The 15,235-nt window shown below is 46.6% G+C and overlaps 1 protein-coding gene and 1 long non-coding RNA gene across 2 annotated transcripts in view; one reads left to right on the forward strand and one right to left on the reverse strand.

Moving 5' to 3' along the window:
- LOC126926793 (uncharacterized) overlaps positions 1–15,235 on the forward strand; it is a 224,593-nt gene that overhangs the window by 204,282 nt on the left and 5,076 nt on the right. The window contains exon 2 of the mRNA XM_050743142.1: positions 13,666–14,128. Coding sequence (XP_050599099.1) covers positions 13,810–14,128 — 319 coding nt within the window. The 5' untranslated portion in view covers positions 13,666–13,809. The remainder of the gene's footprint in view (positions 1–13,665; positions 14,129–15,235) is intronic.
- Positions 1–15,235, reverse strand: part of LOC126926837 (uncharacterized) — a 55,216-nt gene that overhangs the window by 19,554 nt on the left and 20,427 nt on the right. The gene's annotated exons all lie outside the window — the stretch shown is intronic.

Raw genomic sequence — 15,235 nt, forward strand, 5'->3', positions numbered from 1 at the left:
AAATTGAGTGGATGTTTTACTGCGTGTGTCCGGTATTCCCCGATAACGATCGAAATATAATACAGAAAATATAATGCGATTCAGTTTTTTGGTCGAATGTGTGTTGAATAAATTATCGAATATGCAATTCCACGAACACGAGCTTCGAAAGTTGCTCCACCATCTACGAGTTCAACCGTAAAACCTACGCTTCCTATCAAAAAACATTTCCCCAATTTTATACCAGTTATATCATTGATCGAATCCACAAAATTTGGATTCAAATTAACGCGATATAGTATCATTTACATGTACAGTTTAGTTGATAACAAACTAACAGCAAACAAAGCAATGTTTATCGATGTTTTACGAAATTTATTTATTACACGACTTATATTTGTGTGACTTTTTCTTCGTAATTTCGTAATTGATTGTTATTCTGGGTGTTTAGATATTTTTCATTCTGTCCACAGTTTCCACTCGGTCGTATCTTCCTTTCGTTAACAAACTTTCTCGAGTTTGAGGAAAATATGAGAGAACCGTTACTTTATATGCAAGTTTCTTTCTTCGAACGTTAAAAGTTCGAAATTTTCTTCAAGCATCAGGAGTATTTTCATTTGTCGAAACGAGGACGAAATTGGGGTATAAAACTTGGCGAGCGCTGCAGCATCGAGAATTAATGATATTGTGCTTCAACTTAATTTATCGCCATGAAAATGCTGGTCTGCACTTAGTCGACCACGAACTTTTACTATTTCGGACTTTTTCCTCCTAATATTTTATATTGGGTTGGCAACTAAGTGGTTGCGGATTTTATCATTAGGTGGCACTGACAAAATCCGCAATCACTTAGTTGCCAACCCAATATTATCGTTCCATCTGAAGCTTCTATTATTTAAAGCATCGTATTAAACCTTGTGTCCGAGTACAATGTTTCCAGTAATATTATACAGGTTGGTTGGTAACTGGTGGTACAAACGGAAAGGGGGTGATTCTACGCGAAAAAGAAGTCGAAAATATAGAATAAAAATTTTTCGTTTGAGGCTTCGTTTTCGAGAAAATCGACTTTGAATTTTCGCTCGGTACGCGTGCACTTTATCACGTCTCGTTATAACGGACCTCACTGTACATCGTTGTCTCGATGGATATTATCGCAGTTTAAGTTTGTTTTTGCCGCAACGGAAAATTAGGAATACATAATGAAATAACATGAAGTAATCATAAAGTTTATTATTACAAAAATTGCCGAAAGTGTTGCCCATTCTGTCCAACACATACTTCTGCTCTTCTAATTAAATTTCTATGAACACTTTCTAACGCATTCGTTTGTTTTAAAGTATGAAAGGCTACAATAATCTTTTCTTTCAATTGCTCGAAAATAAAACCTCGAACGAAAAATTTTTATTCTATATTTTCGACTTCTTTTTTCGCGTAGAATCACCCCCTTCCCGCTTGTACCACCAGTTACCAACCACCCTGTATGTTGGGTTGTCCGGAAAGTGTCTTTCTTTCAAAGAGACGTCTTTTTCAACGACGCATCTTTATACAAACATAAAACCTAATCTGTCGAACATTGTGATCTTTAGTTTGATAAAACAAAACGGATCATAGGTAATTCGATAAAATAATATAAAACGGAAAATGTGCATCCATTATTTCCTTATAGAACGAAAGAAACTTTTCGGACGACCTAATAGTTTCGTATTGCCATAAACGGAGAAAATTCGAACTTTCTAAGTAACGTAAACTAAAACTCGAAATTCGTTAAAGTAAAATTGAGGAAAAATCAAATATTGTGCATAGTAACTTTCTAAATTTTTATGTACAATGTTCGTCGTAATAATATCAACGATAGAATATAATCAGAAGAGTACGCGTGCGATAAATTCGATCGTGCGTTTAAAAAGAAATAAATGAAAATTTCAATAAGAACGTAGTTGGCGATTTAATAGAATTTCAATAGAATTTCAATAATGGACAAGAATTTCGTTATTTGTCCGGTAACGTCGTTGTGTCCATTTTCGTAAAAGCCAGATTACGATTGCACGTTTTTCTCGATTCGAAGCTTCGTCGAGTTTAATCCGGCGACCGGTTTAGGCTACAGTATGTTTCAAATTTTCCGGCCCTTTGTATGCAGAAAAATCATTCGACCCGATGAACCGCGTGAAATGTAGAAGTTCACTGATTCAGCGAACGAAAATAAATCGCATGTAATATTAAATCGATATCGTCGACCTGAGGGCGAACTTTCTCTTTGGAATCTCGTATCTTGGACTCGAATCAAACTTTCGAAATTCGATATTTCCACCGATTCAATGCTACTCGTATGACTTTTTTTTTGCGTGGGGAGGGGAAAATGCTATTACGCATGCCCAGTGACCCGCATCACTGGGTTATGTGGGAGTCGGTCGGATGTCGTTGCCATACCCACTAAAAACCCCTCCTCCTTCTTCCTCCGCTTAGAGGGCAGACAACCCCGGTAAAACCTGTCGGCAGTCATCAGGGTTGTCCTTTCGTGCCCCGTTGTATCTACTTCTTCGGGCAGTTACTGCTCATGTCGTCCTCTCAGCCAGTTCAGAATACTGGGCTGGTCTCCTTCTGCGGTTTTTCGTTGTTTCGTGTTCTTGCCCTCATTGCTCCGCGTAGTTGTTGTTTCGCTCGTTCTCCTCCTTGCCTCTTCCCAGGCCCTCGCTGTCACCCTCCTGTGGCACATGACGGTCTTGCAGAATTGCCTGAATTTATTCCAGCTCTCGTTCTTGGCGGTCAACGTGGCGATCAGATTGCCCACGTCTATCTTCCCGCCCAGAGCGTTCTCCAGCTCGATCCTTCTGTCCGTCCACTTCGGGCACGCGAAGAGGGCGTGCTCTGCACCGCCGTTCGGGTCTCCACAGTCGAGACAGTTGCTGTCGCTGTCCCTGCCAATCCTTTTCCTATAGACACCGAAGCTCCCATGCCCGGTTAGCAGCTGCATGATGTGGTGATCGATGTCCATCTTCTTTTTGGTAAATAGCAGCGCACTCGGTATTGGCTTCTTTGTGATATTTTGTGCCGCGTGGGAGACGGTACGGTATGCCGTCGTTGTTATGCACAGGGCCGTTCGTTGTGCTCGTTTCAACTTTTTCCTGTTCTTATCGGTATTCGCTGCTCTAGCCCACACCGGTGCTCCGTAAGTTACGATGGACTCCCACACATTGTAGTAGAGCCTACGAGCCAAGCTGGTCGGCCCGTTGATGTTGGGTAGAATTCCCCTGAAGGCTCCTATTAACTTGTCGGCTCTATTACACACCATCTCGATATGCGCACCGAACCTCCGACTGGAGTCGATGACGACTCCGAGATACCTGATGCGATCGACCGTTTCGATGTCCGAGGAGCCCAACCTGAGTTTCACCACTCTCGGCACTCGCAAGCTTGTGATGAGCATGACCTCCGTCTTTTCTCTCGCCAGGGTGAGCCCGACACTCGTGCACCAATCGTTGGCGATCCTTAGCATCGTGTTGACCTTGGCGGTGGCCTCTTCGTTCCTCCCGACGGAACATGTGATGGCCAGCTCATCCGCGAAGGAGGTTGCTCTGACCATTGGCATGTTGTCGAGTCTCTCGAGCAACCGGTCGTATACCAAGATCCACAGGAATGGTCCGAGGATGGATCCCTGCGGAACTCCCGCCGCCACCTCGTGCTCCACCGTGCCGTGCTGGTTGCTCACGATGATCCTCTTTCCGGATAGGTAACTGCCGATTAGCCTTTTGACCTTCCATGGCAGCTTCCTCTTGTCAAATTCCTCGTATATGCTCTTCCAGCTGAGCGAATTGAAGGCATTGCTAATATCCAGGGTGATCATCACGCAAATTACCTTCTTCTGTTTGCAGATGTTGGCAAACTTTTATCACCTGCGTGATGGCATCTACCGTACTCCTCTTCTTTCTGAAGCCATATTGCCTCCGATGGAACGGGTCCATTCCGATGCATCTCTCGATGATCTTCTTAAAGCATTTTTCCCAGATCTTGCTCATGGTTGGGAGTATGGTTATCGGCCGGTACGCGTTAGGGAGACTGGGATCCTTACCCGGTTTCCTTAGCAGTATTACTCTGGCCGTCTTCCAGCAGACTGGGATCCTTCCTGATTCAGTGATGCCGTTGAACGCCCTTGTCACGAGTTCGCTCCTGCGACTCGCTACCAGCTTCGCGATCTCGCCCGGCACGCCATCGACTCCTGCAGCCTTCTTGGTGTTCATTCTTCCGGCGGCATCGACGACATCGCCTTCGCCGATGGCGACGCTGAGGCTAATATCTCCTTCTTCTTCGGTCTCTGCCTCTTCGCGGCCCTCATAATGGGGGGGGGGGTCCGTGTCCCAAGGTGAATAGCCTCTGTAGGACTGCCTTCACCATGTCGATCGGCATGTCGTTGGTTGGTCCCTTGCTTTTACATATCTTCATGACCGTGCGATAGGGTTTGCCCCAAGGGTCGCTCTCCAGTATCTTGCAGTATTCTGCCCAAGCTGTTTTTTTATTGCGGGCGATCTCCTTTTTTAACTGCCTTCGGATCTCCTTGTAGGCGTTGACGAGGGGCTAGGTGTTGCCGACGTTCTTCTTCCTTTCTCTCGTCACCTTCCTGAGCGCTTTGTGCGCCTGCGCTCTCAGTTCCGCGATCATCGGGTTCCACCAGTAGTTCGCGTACTTGCGGGTCGCCGCACAGTTCGACTTTCTTAGCATCCCTTCGCACGTACCTTCGATGCTCTTTTGCAGGGGCTCGGCCCCATCCTTTCCGATAGCCGCGTTGAGGTCTTCCTTCTTCAGTGTGTCGTCGAATCTGCTCAGGAACTCCTCCGGCGATATGTCCTTGGTCACGTACCTGTAGAACTTCGATACGGTTCGGGTCTTCCTCGCCTTAAACCTGTGGAGCACGTACAGATGGTCCGAGGCCGAGTATTTGTCCAAGACCGCGCTTCCGGCGTGTATCTCGCTGACCTTATTGGATACGCTTATTATGTCGGGGAAGCTCGTCTTCCCGTTCATGAAGAAGGTATACTTTTCCTTGAGCCTCAGTGGAAACACCCGGTGGCTGCTTAGTGCCTCCATTAAGACTCTCCCTCTCTTGTCTGTGGTCGATCCTCCCCAACAGGTTGACTTTGCGTTGAAGTCTCCGGCCACGACGACCTTGTCGTGTCTTCTAGCAGCGCTCTTCGTCATAGTCGACAGCGTGTCTATGTATTCGGAGTATGCTAGCATATTTATGTTGGGCGAACAGTATCCGCTGAAGCAGATGACGTCGCCGACGCGGACGCCCACTATCCCGTCGCTCTTGACCTCTGTTGTTTCATCAGGCAGTTTGCCGTTGAGGAGTGTGACCCATATCGAGGCGTCTCCTTTGGTGTCATTAAACCAGTGCGGTAGCTGCCTGTTCGGCTCGGAAATTATTATTATATCCGGCCTAAGTTCGATCGCGCATTGGTGCATCATATCCTGCGCCAGCTTGCATCTGTTGAGGTTTATCTGCAGTATCCTCATTTATACGCTTTCAACCGCGTTCTATATTCTGGACAAGCCAGGGATCCGGTTACGTGGTCAAATTTCACTCCTTTCCCCTTGCTGCAGATGGAGCAGCAGGGTGCGTTGACGCAGGCAGCTATCGTGTGGTCTTTGGCTCCGCACTTCCTGCAAATCTCCTTTCCAGGGCTTATCGCCGTGCATTTGTTCGCGATATGCCCGAACATGTGACATCTGAAGCACTTTACCACATTGGGTAGTGCCTTTATCGAGGCTATCGTCAAGCCGGTTCTGATCTTCCGGCTCGCCCCCTCTTTGGCCAGATAGGCTTTCGGCATCGTCACTATTGCCGATTGGGTGCCCCACGGCGCCATTTTTAGGGTCTTTACTTCAACCTCGGTGATGTCGCTTATGCCCAGTTGCATTACTATCTCCCTGGCTAGTTCTTCCTTGCCTACGAGCGGGTCTATATCCCTGATCTCTACGGATGTCTTGTCGCGCATTGGTAGCGCTCTCACCTTGCCTCTTAGCGCCGTGTTCATATCCGCCGCAGTCTTTTTGGCGTTACTACCTGCTTTCAGCTCGATCAGAATGTCACCTGTTCTGGTCCTCCTAATTCCACAGCTCTCTTTTAGGGTCTCCCTTACCCCCATCAAGTCTTTGTAGACCTGGATCCACTCCTTGTCTTGCCCTACTTTGACGAGGATGGCTTCGGGTCTGTTACGTATCCTCATCGGTCCCTCCGGCCTCTTTGGCTTGTCCAATGCCGCCCTTCCTTCGTTCGCCTTCCTGACCACCGTCGGGGTGTCCGTTCTTTTTCCTCTCCTTCCGCGGACAGGGATCCAGTCTTCCTTTACATCGCTGTCCGTGCAGTCCGTAGTCGCTTTTGCCGAGCTGTTGCCGGCACAGGCTCCTGCGTAGGAGGCCTCCACGGTCGTTGGTCTCTTTCTCTTGGTGTCGCCCTTCCCCTCGACGGGCGATATCTCCTACCTTTTTCCTTCCTTCTCCTCACTCCTCCCCGGAGGGGTGGTCATCCTGGTGGCCGTGGCTGTCTAGCGTTCCTCTTGAGCCTCATCTCGTCCAACATCGAGTGGAGCTTGATCGCTTTTTTACTGATAGCGTCCCTCCTTTTCTTGATGTCGGTATCCTTTTTGCTCATGAGGTGGTGTCTGCTACCTATGCATTGGATTTCGCGGAGGACTTCTGTGATGATTTCCGTCATCGCCTTGCATTCTCTCATTTTGATGACGATACTGTCCTCGTCATTGCATTTGGTCTCGGCCGTTGCTCTGTTCGCCATGGCCTTCCTCCTGAGACATTCCCTTGGTGCCGCCGCTTCGCTGCCGCTGTCCGACATTTCCGCCGGTGTGTCTAGCTCCGAGGTGCTGGCCGCTTCGTCCCTCGTTGCCATCGGCTGGCTCCTGGCCAGGCTTCTCGTTGTCTTGCACGCGCTCCCCTCCACTGGGGACTTTCTCATATATCTGGTGATCTTGTCACCTTTCAAGATTTTTTCCTTGGCGATTCGGGTCGCCTTTTCGGTGGGTGGTGTCTTTTCCTTGAGTGCCTCCATTGGCATCTCGACATCCTCGATGATTCCCGCGATGTCTTCATCAAATTCGAGGTATCTTCTTGTGCTTTTCTTGCACATCTTTTCCTCTGTGACAACTGCAGGTGTTTCTTGGTCCCCGGTCGTGTTTACCGAACGAGGGGAGGCCCTGGGATCGACCTTCCCCTCGCCATTCGTCCAGTCGCTGGGTGACCGTCAGGTCGAGCCTGGGACGCTACTCGAATCCCCGACGGGGCCTGGAAGCTCCGAAACCCCCTGAGCCGTAAGTTTACTTACCTTATAGTACTTGTCCATATTGTATTTGTATCTTTAATATACATATATGTCGGGGTAGCGGTAGGATTGGGGGTAGAGGTGTTCGATGAATCTTCGTTGATATTGGCCATTGATGCGGTGTAACAATGGTAGAGTTTATTGGCACAAGTGAGTGGTATTACAGCGTTGGTAATTAATCACAATGTTAGATGCTCGCGGCGCTATGATAATGGCCTCGGGTCCGGTAACGAATCCGCGGTCAACGGGATGTCGAACGTGTATACTTCGTGGAAGTCTAAGTTATATTCCGGTCGCCACGGAACAAGCACTACGTACCGGAGAATTACTTGTATCGTCGTTAAAATCGTACGAAAGAGTGTCTCTCCATCACGGTGACGCTGTCGAGGAAAACCATGATGGGTGTGCCTAAGGGCACGAGATCATCGGATTCGTGGAGAAAAGTCTTCATTCGGAAAGTGAGGGAAATTGGAGTTACCGCTAATTGGTCAATTTCCGTGTTGATGGTTGGGGAAGGGTGCTAGCCGCCCTTAAGAGAAAGTCGCCATCGGGTCGCGTCGTTCGTGAGAAAAATATACTTCTCCAATTTTCCCATAGTTGGAACAAAGGCTGTTTGTCGGTTTGAAGGACTCTCGTTAAATAGATCTTAAGATTTATAGCGGGTTCTCGGGCTAGCCGAACATGTACCGTGGAGACGCATCAACATCTGGTAACCGTTTTACTCGAAGCATAGTCTGCGTGTGGCGAGCCACGGGACAGAAACCATTGAGACATTTACCATCGCACCCTGTCCCAAGCATTTCTTTTAAGGAGAGTTATAGAGTCACTTCCTGCCTTGGTTTAAACAAAACGTTCATCCCCTTGACCGCGACTACGTTCGGCGACTGGTCGTCGCCTCGAGCCCGAGCTCACTATCATAAATCTCGAATAAGTACAGTCGGATCGAAAGACAACGGTTTTCTTAATACGGCTATGGTGAAATCTAAATTACAGTACTAGGTGTCTTCCCAAAGTTCCGAGGAGAAGGCTCCGGTGCTCTTTCATCTCCGACATATATATATGTATGTATGTTTGAAATGGATGTCCTTCGACGTAGCCGGTCGTCGTATAATCCCACTGTATCCTTCCGCGTGTATGAGATTCGATAAACTTGCCGATGTCGTCGTAAAGTCGCCAGTCGTATGACTGATGACCGGATATTTCTAAAACTAGCAATGTCACTATCACTGTGCGACGCGGGGAGTTTTGACTGGCCCTCCACGGGGGCGCTCTCCACCACTCCTTGGTTACCCAGGTAGCCCGCACGGTGGCGCTTCGGTCGCGCGGCCCAAGATGGCCTCCGCTCTGCCGCTAACCTCACTTTTCACACACAGCACTTTCAATCGTTTCTCTCGCCTCTATACCAGCGAGCTCCCCTATTTCTTGTATTCCCACTCATTCCGGAGCACTAGAAACTTCACTTTCGTGCACGTTTCGGCCCGAATTCTTTAATTTACCCAGATATTTCGGTTATGCCTACGGAGCGACGTGCACGTGTCCGTTCTGCTTGCCGCCATCATTTGATCCCCCCAACAGCCGACTCAAACTACTCACTATGGAAAGCCTCCAGGAAACTCACGCGCCCCCCACAAATAATACCTCCAATCCGCCGTCCGCAGGGTGGATGGGCGCGTAGCCCTATAGAAAAAGCCAACCTATTTGCCAAACACTTGACTGAAGTATTCCAACCCCATTCCTCCATAGCTGCAGCGGACGTCACCGAATACCTGCACACTCCCTTCCAAATGTCCCCTCCTATTGAACCCTTCACTTCTGCAGAGATCATAGAAGCAATCAGTCGCCTAAACCCCAAACTCACGACCTAATAGGAAATAAAGCAATCAAGGAACTTCCCATAAAAGGGATTGCACTCATCGCATCAATCTTTAACGCCATCCTCCGCCTTGAACACTTTTCTAAGGCGTGGAAAATCTCACTAATCACCCTCATCCCCAAACCCGGTAAACCAATATATGAAACCAGCTCCTATCGCCCAATCAGTCTTTTACCTACCCTGTCTAAACTATTCGAGAGAATGCTCACGAATCGTCTCCTTCCACTCGTAGAAGAATTGAAAACACTCCCAGACCACCAATTCGGCTTCCGAAAACAACACTCAACAGTAGAGCAAATCCACCGCATAAGCCACATGATCAGCCAAACCCTTGAAAAGAAAAAATACTGCTCAGCCGCATTCCTAGACATCCAACAGGCATTCGATAAAGTATGGCATGAAGGGCTACTCTACAAGCTTAAAAAAATCCTGCCCCACCCATACTACTCCATCTTAAAATCCTACCTAACCAACAGACAATTCATAGTTAAATGTCTAGACGCCACTTCCGCAACATTCCCAATAGAATCTGGCATACCACAAGGTAGTTTCCTCGGACCCCTACTGTTATCCATCTACACTGCCGACTTACCCATATCAATCGAGGTAACAATAGCAACATTTGCCGACGACACAGCACTATTAGCTACCCACGCAGACCCGGCAATTGCCTCATCCACTCTCCAGCGAAGTCTCGACTCCATGGAAAAGTGGTTCTAAAAATGGGGTTTTAAAATAAGCGAAAAAAAATCCTCCCGTGTAACCTTCACGCTCCGAAAACAAACCTGCCCCCAGGTCACCATTAACAACACAATAATCCCAAGCAAGGACTCCGTAAGATACCTGGGCATGACCCTGGACAGGAGGCTAACTTGGAAAAAAAAATATCTCAGAAAAAACAAAGCAACTAAAGGAAAAACTAAGAAAATTCTGTTGGCTCACGGGCTGACGCTCCAAACTAAACATACAAAACAAAATAACCCTCTACAAGGCCGTAATAAAACCTGTCTGGACCTACGGAATCCAACTATGGGGAACAGCAAGTAACTCCAACATTGAAATACTCGAACGCTTCCAATCGAAAACGCTAAGATCCCTATTAAATGCACCCTGGTATGTTACCAACGAAACAATCCACCGTGACCTCAAGATACCTACAGTCAAAGATGAAATACACAAGTCCAGAAGCAGATATAACACAAGAGTCAACAACCACCACAACCCACTAGTCACCCAACTACTGGACACGACGGACCAGATCCGCAGACTAAAAAGAAAATACCCACTAGATTAAATCCTTAGTTCTACTAGAATCAACAATATAAAGCTATTATAATCCATGTCATTGTACCACGCCAAATTATGTTACTGAAAATTCTCAACGAGAATTGATTGTAAATATTCTAATAAATAAAAAAAAAAGAAAAAAAACCTGCATTGATTGATTGTTGAGGCGATTACTAGCGGAAGGCAAGCGACTACTTGACCAATTGGCTTGCCGTTCTTTTCGTGAGTAGCGTTCTAAGTCGGCTGCTTTCTTTTCAGCTTCTTCAAGATTCAAGGGTTCAATGATTAATAATGTTCGGCCTATTTCGCGCCTGAATCCCTTTAGGTACACACGGACAATCTTCTTTGTAGTTTCTTCGATCATTAGCTTGCGTAGAAGTGGTTGTGGGTACTCGTTGGTTACTGCGTACAGTAAACGGTTGAGTATTCTTCTGAACCGAATATTAAAACTCTGCACTGATTCTTCCCGTCCCTGTCTCAACTCTTTTAATTGTTCCCGATATTCTTCCGAAGTCACTTGAGCTGCCACATTGTTCCTCAGTGCGTTGTACAGATCACTGTAGCACTCAATGGGGATGTTGCGGATACTTTGAGCTGCTTTTCCTACGATTTTTTCTGCCTTTATTGCTTTTAGCAATAAATCTTGCTCCATGCAACGGTCTTTCATACTGCTCACTTCTTTGATAAATTCTTCCACACCTACATCATCGTCTCCGTTGAGCATTGGAATACAACGTATTGCATCCTTAACTCACAGAGTGGAAAGAGCGGGTGGAAAATAGCCTCTTTCTTCAACCTCGGGTTGTTCGGTGTCGATGTGCGCAGGTGGAATGACTGGAATCGTTAACCCAGTCGGTTCGCGTGCCCTAACCGTACTCCCGGTGCGATTAATCGCTGTCGATTCACTTTCGTTGCTTTCAGTAATGATGGAACCAGAATCATCGGTCGCAAGGGATCCGAACCCAGTCCGTAGCCCTGCGACGGTTCTCCTAATATTTCCGATTTCTGCTACCCAGCATCTATTTGTTTCGTCACTTTGCATAGACAAACGTAACATATCCTCTTGTAAACGGGCAATACTCTCTTGCTGTTTTTGAATGCTATCCAATATTGTTCGCAACGTTGGATCCGTTGAGGTAGAAGTTTGAGATTCGTTTGTCTTAGACATCTTCCTGCTTTCGGGCGAAGATGAGTCTTGGCTACTGAAGCTAGATTTTCTTTCACGGTAACGTACGAAGGAATCCAGTTTACCTTCCATTGTCACTTCACTCGGTTCGTGATAGTTACTTCGTTGTTGCGGATGACCGTAGTCCCAAATAATTCTATCTTCCGTAGATGATGAATGTCTTTTGGTTTCCGAACAAACACTTTTCACTATCCTGGCAGTAATCGCCAAAAATGTCACGTAAAATAAAAAGCAGGAGGCTCGAACGAAAAGAAAAAATTAAGATAACAAAAAACAAGAGAATTTATTTCTGAATTTACACTGACTGCGATTTTGTTCTGAGCTCCAGCCGTGACTTTCCAAGACTGAAGCTCTTACAATTTGACTTTCGGTAACATCTGTTTCTTCTTTGTTTGTCATCCCTCAATATCCCCACTACCCTGTAGGCGTACGTGACCGTTGTCACACTTCTAGGACATTCGGTGGAAGGACCGTTAGGATACAGATGACTCATTAGGCACTTCGGCGATATACATTGTCGCCAAGGCCGCCACATCTCTATCTCCATCATCGGTCCATCGGATTTGAAGTATGCCGGTCGTGACAAGAGCAAGGTCGTTCAAGATGAAATCCTCGGCCCTTGTTAAATCGTCTCAGTCGGGGTCGAACAATGCGTTCGCCAGCATCCTCGTTTCTCGGTGATTGCACATAAAGCTGCCATTACTAGAACTTCAGTGGGCGGTAAGCGCTGGTGCTTTTTCCAGTCTCGCGTTCGCGCTTACTCTTACGCACAGTTCGCCGCTGCACTCGCGTGCGTTTGCAGCCGCGTTCATCCGTCCATGTGGCTGCCAGTCGTAGCACGAAGCTCGTTCATAGCGTTTACTCCACTTTTTCGTTGAAACCTTCTGTCCGGGGGTATCGCGATCGACCCGAGATCCGATCGATCGTCTTATCCTTCTGTCCTTTTCGCGAAAGTCGTTCGAATTTCTGTGACGCGCGCGTGGAAAATACTGGCGCGAATCTTCGAGTTAGTGAGAATCTTTGGCTCGAATTTGATGATTCGTTCGCGTGGGAATCGCACGTCGAGGCGTGCGATTGTCGCGATCGCTCTTATCGCTCGCTCCACTTACGTTCCGCTTCGTTCTACCGACTACTAGTTTGCTGCATTCCCGGTTACTTTACTGGTGGTGAATCGTTAATCGACGCGAGTTACCGCCGACGAGTTTGTTACGATACGCAAGTACAGTGGAAAAAGGAGTTTAGCGAAACAGTTTCGTAAAGCTAAACGATTGGACGAATCGAAAGGAATTGGAAGTCGTTCTAAGAATTCTGTTCGAAGACAGCTTTGAGAAGGCGAACGGCGATTGAAAAAAGAAGAAATTGAAAGACGTCGAAGGAAATCGAGAAACGTTCGAATTCAACGAGGCAGTTTCGTACGCCTAGAGAGGATGATCGAAGGAAATTGAGAAAGATTCGTCTGTAATTTAAGATTCTGTATCAATTTGGTATAAATAGGTCGAGCAAATATTCACGGTTAATCTTTTCGATAAAACACTACCTACAAAACCACTGCATTCTATGATTTCATTTCATCTCTGGTGTACCGTAGAATCGTTCCCTTTTCCATTATTTCGATCGATTAAACAACACCCTGTGTATTAAAACCAACGATTCACCTTCGTATTACTTCCGCGCGAGCTACGTGATGAAGCGCGAGACATTGAAAATGTTAGAACGCGAGAGTATCGTCGCATCCGCGTCTATATGACACGGCGTTTCGAAAGCGTTACGAACCGGCTAAATGAAATGAGAATATCGGGTCTGCGAATTAGCTGCTTTCATCGCGATAACTACGTCTGCGAGTGAACGAGCATGCCTGGCGAGTTTTGGGTAGCCAGAAAATCCTATTGAAATTTCGATCAAAGCGCGCGAGACATGACGCGATCGAAACTTCCCAGTTTTCTCCTCGCCACGTGGCTGCTCGGCACGATCGCTACTAAGTCGCGAATGAGCGACTTTCTGCAAAGCTTGCAGGAGTACGAGATCGTTTACCCTCGAGTGATCCCGAATGAGAGCGCGCGGAACAGAAAATCGACCCACGAATACCGAGAAACTTGGCGCGAGTATCTCCACCAAGAGCCGGTGTTCCTCGAGATCAGCAACTGGACCTTAAGGACCATGGCCAACGATCCATTGATACTGTCGTCGAATTTCACCGTGGATTGGGTGCGCCAGGGTAAAACCAAGTCCGAGCGACGTAACGCCAAGGCGAACTGCGATCTTCGACAAGGCAGCTTGGAAGGAGACGCGAGTTCCTTCGTCGTCGTGACGATATGCGAAGAAGAAGTATACGCCTTGATGTTGATCGGGCAGAGATCGTTCTTCGTTCAGCCGCTGACGAATGGCCAGCATGTGATGTTTCAGCCGAAAAACGAAAAGTGGTGGTCGATCAGGAATAATTCGAGCTTCGTGTCTGTGAATCCGGAAAATCCTGCAGGTGAGAAGGATCGTTATCGCGATGGCTTTTCATCTTTCGTTAGACGGTTGGATGTAGGTGATTGGTTGATCGATTTACCGACTTCCTTGCCAATTATGTTATAAGCTTCTTACTTTGCGATCCGCCGTTAATTGCTTCTTCTATTCTAAAATTGACTCTGATCGTGATACTGTAAGAACTGATAGCGTCGATATGATAATACCATACATAGAGTATGAGAGTAATCGTAGTACAAATGAATATATATATATATTCGGTTTAATAAATTTAATTTAATAAATTTAAACCGTCAAACAGGAAGGGCTTAATCTGCAGGCAAAAAGAAGAAAAAGAAATAATCATTTACAAAGCGAACGACCATTAGCTAATTCCAATTTGAAAATATAGCTAAAGTCAAAGTCATTTTGAACAAATGTTTCCTGTACGCGTTACCGTTTGGCATGGACGAACGTCTCGGACGTTGATGTCCGTACATTTATATATATGTCGGATAGAAGTCAGGATTAAGGAGATGGGCGTTTAATGAATTTTCATTAGGGTTGGCCATTGCCGTGATACGATGGAGAGTTTATTAGCACAGACTTATTAACAAGATTAGGCACTCGTAGCACTAGTGATAATGACCTTAGGTTCGAAACGAATCCGCAGTCCACGGGACTCTTTTATTCTTTACTCGTAGGCAACGCCTAGGTGGTACTCTCAGTTAGCCCGCGAAGTAAGCACTCTATCGAAATGATATCTTAGTCGATGAAATCGTACTCGAAGCTCTCACGATGACACTGTCTAGGAAAAACTGCCCCACTCTCTAGCGAGACCAGGTCTTTTATATTCGTGGAGACAAGTCTTCGTTCAGAGAGTGAGGGAAATTGCCGTTGTTGTTAATTAGTCAGTCTTTGGAAGTGTCCTTCACGGAAAAGACTGTTTGCCTATTTTCGTTAATCAAGGTTTAAGGTTTATGACGGGTCGATGTTTTGCGAATATGTCTCGACAACCGGCAATCGACCTACCCATAGAATAGGGTCTGCTTATGACGAGCCATGAGACAGAAACCGTTAGTATGCTTACTGTCAAGTGCCGTTACAACTATTTCTTTTTATGGAGGGCTAT

This window comes from Bombus affinis, unplaced genomic scaffold (genome assembly GCF_024516045.1).
Source record: "Bombus affinis isolate iyBomAffi1 unplaced genomic scaffold, iyBomAffi1.2 ctg00000059.1, whole genome shotgun sequence".
Lineage (NCBI taxonomy): Eukaryota > Metazoa > Arthropoda > Insecta > Hymenoptera > Apidae > Bombus > Bombus affinis.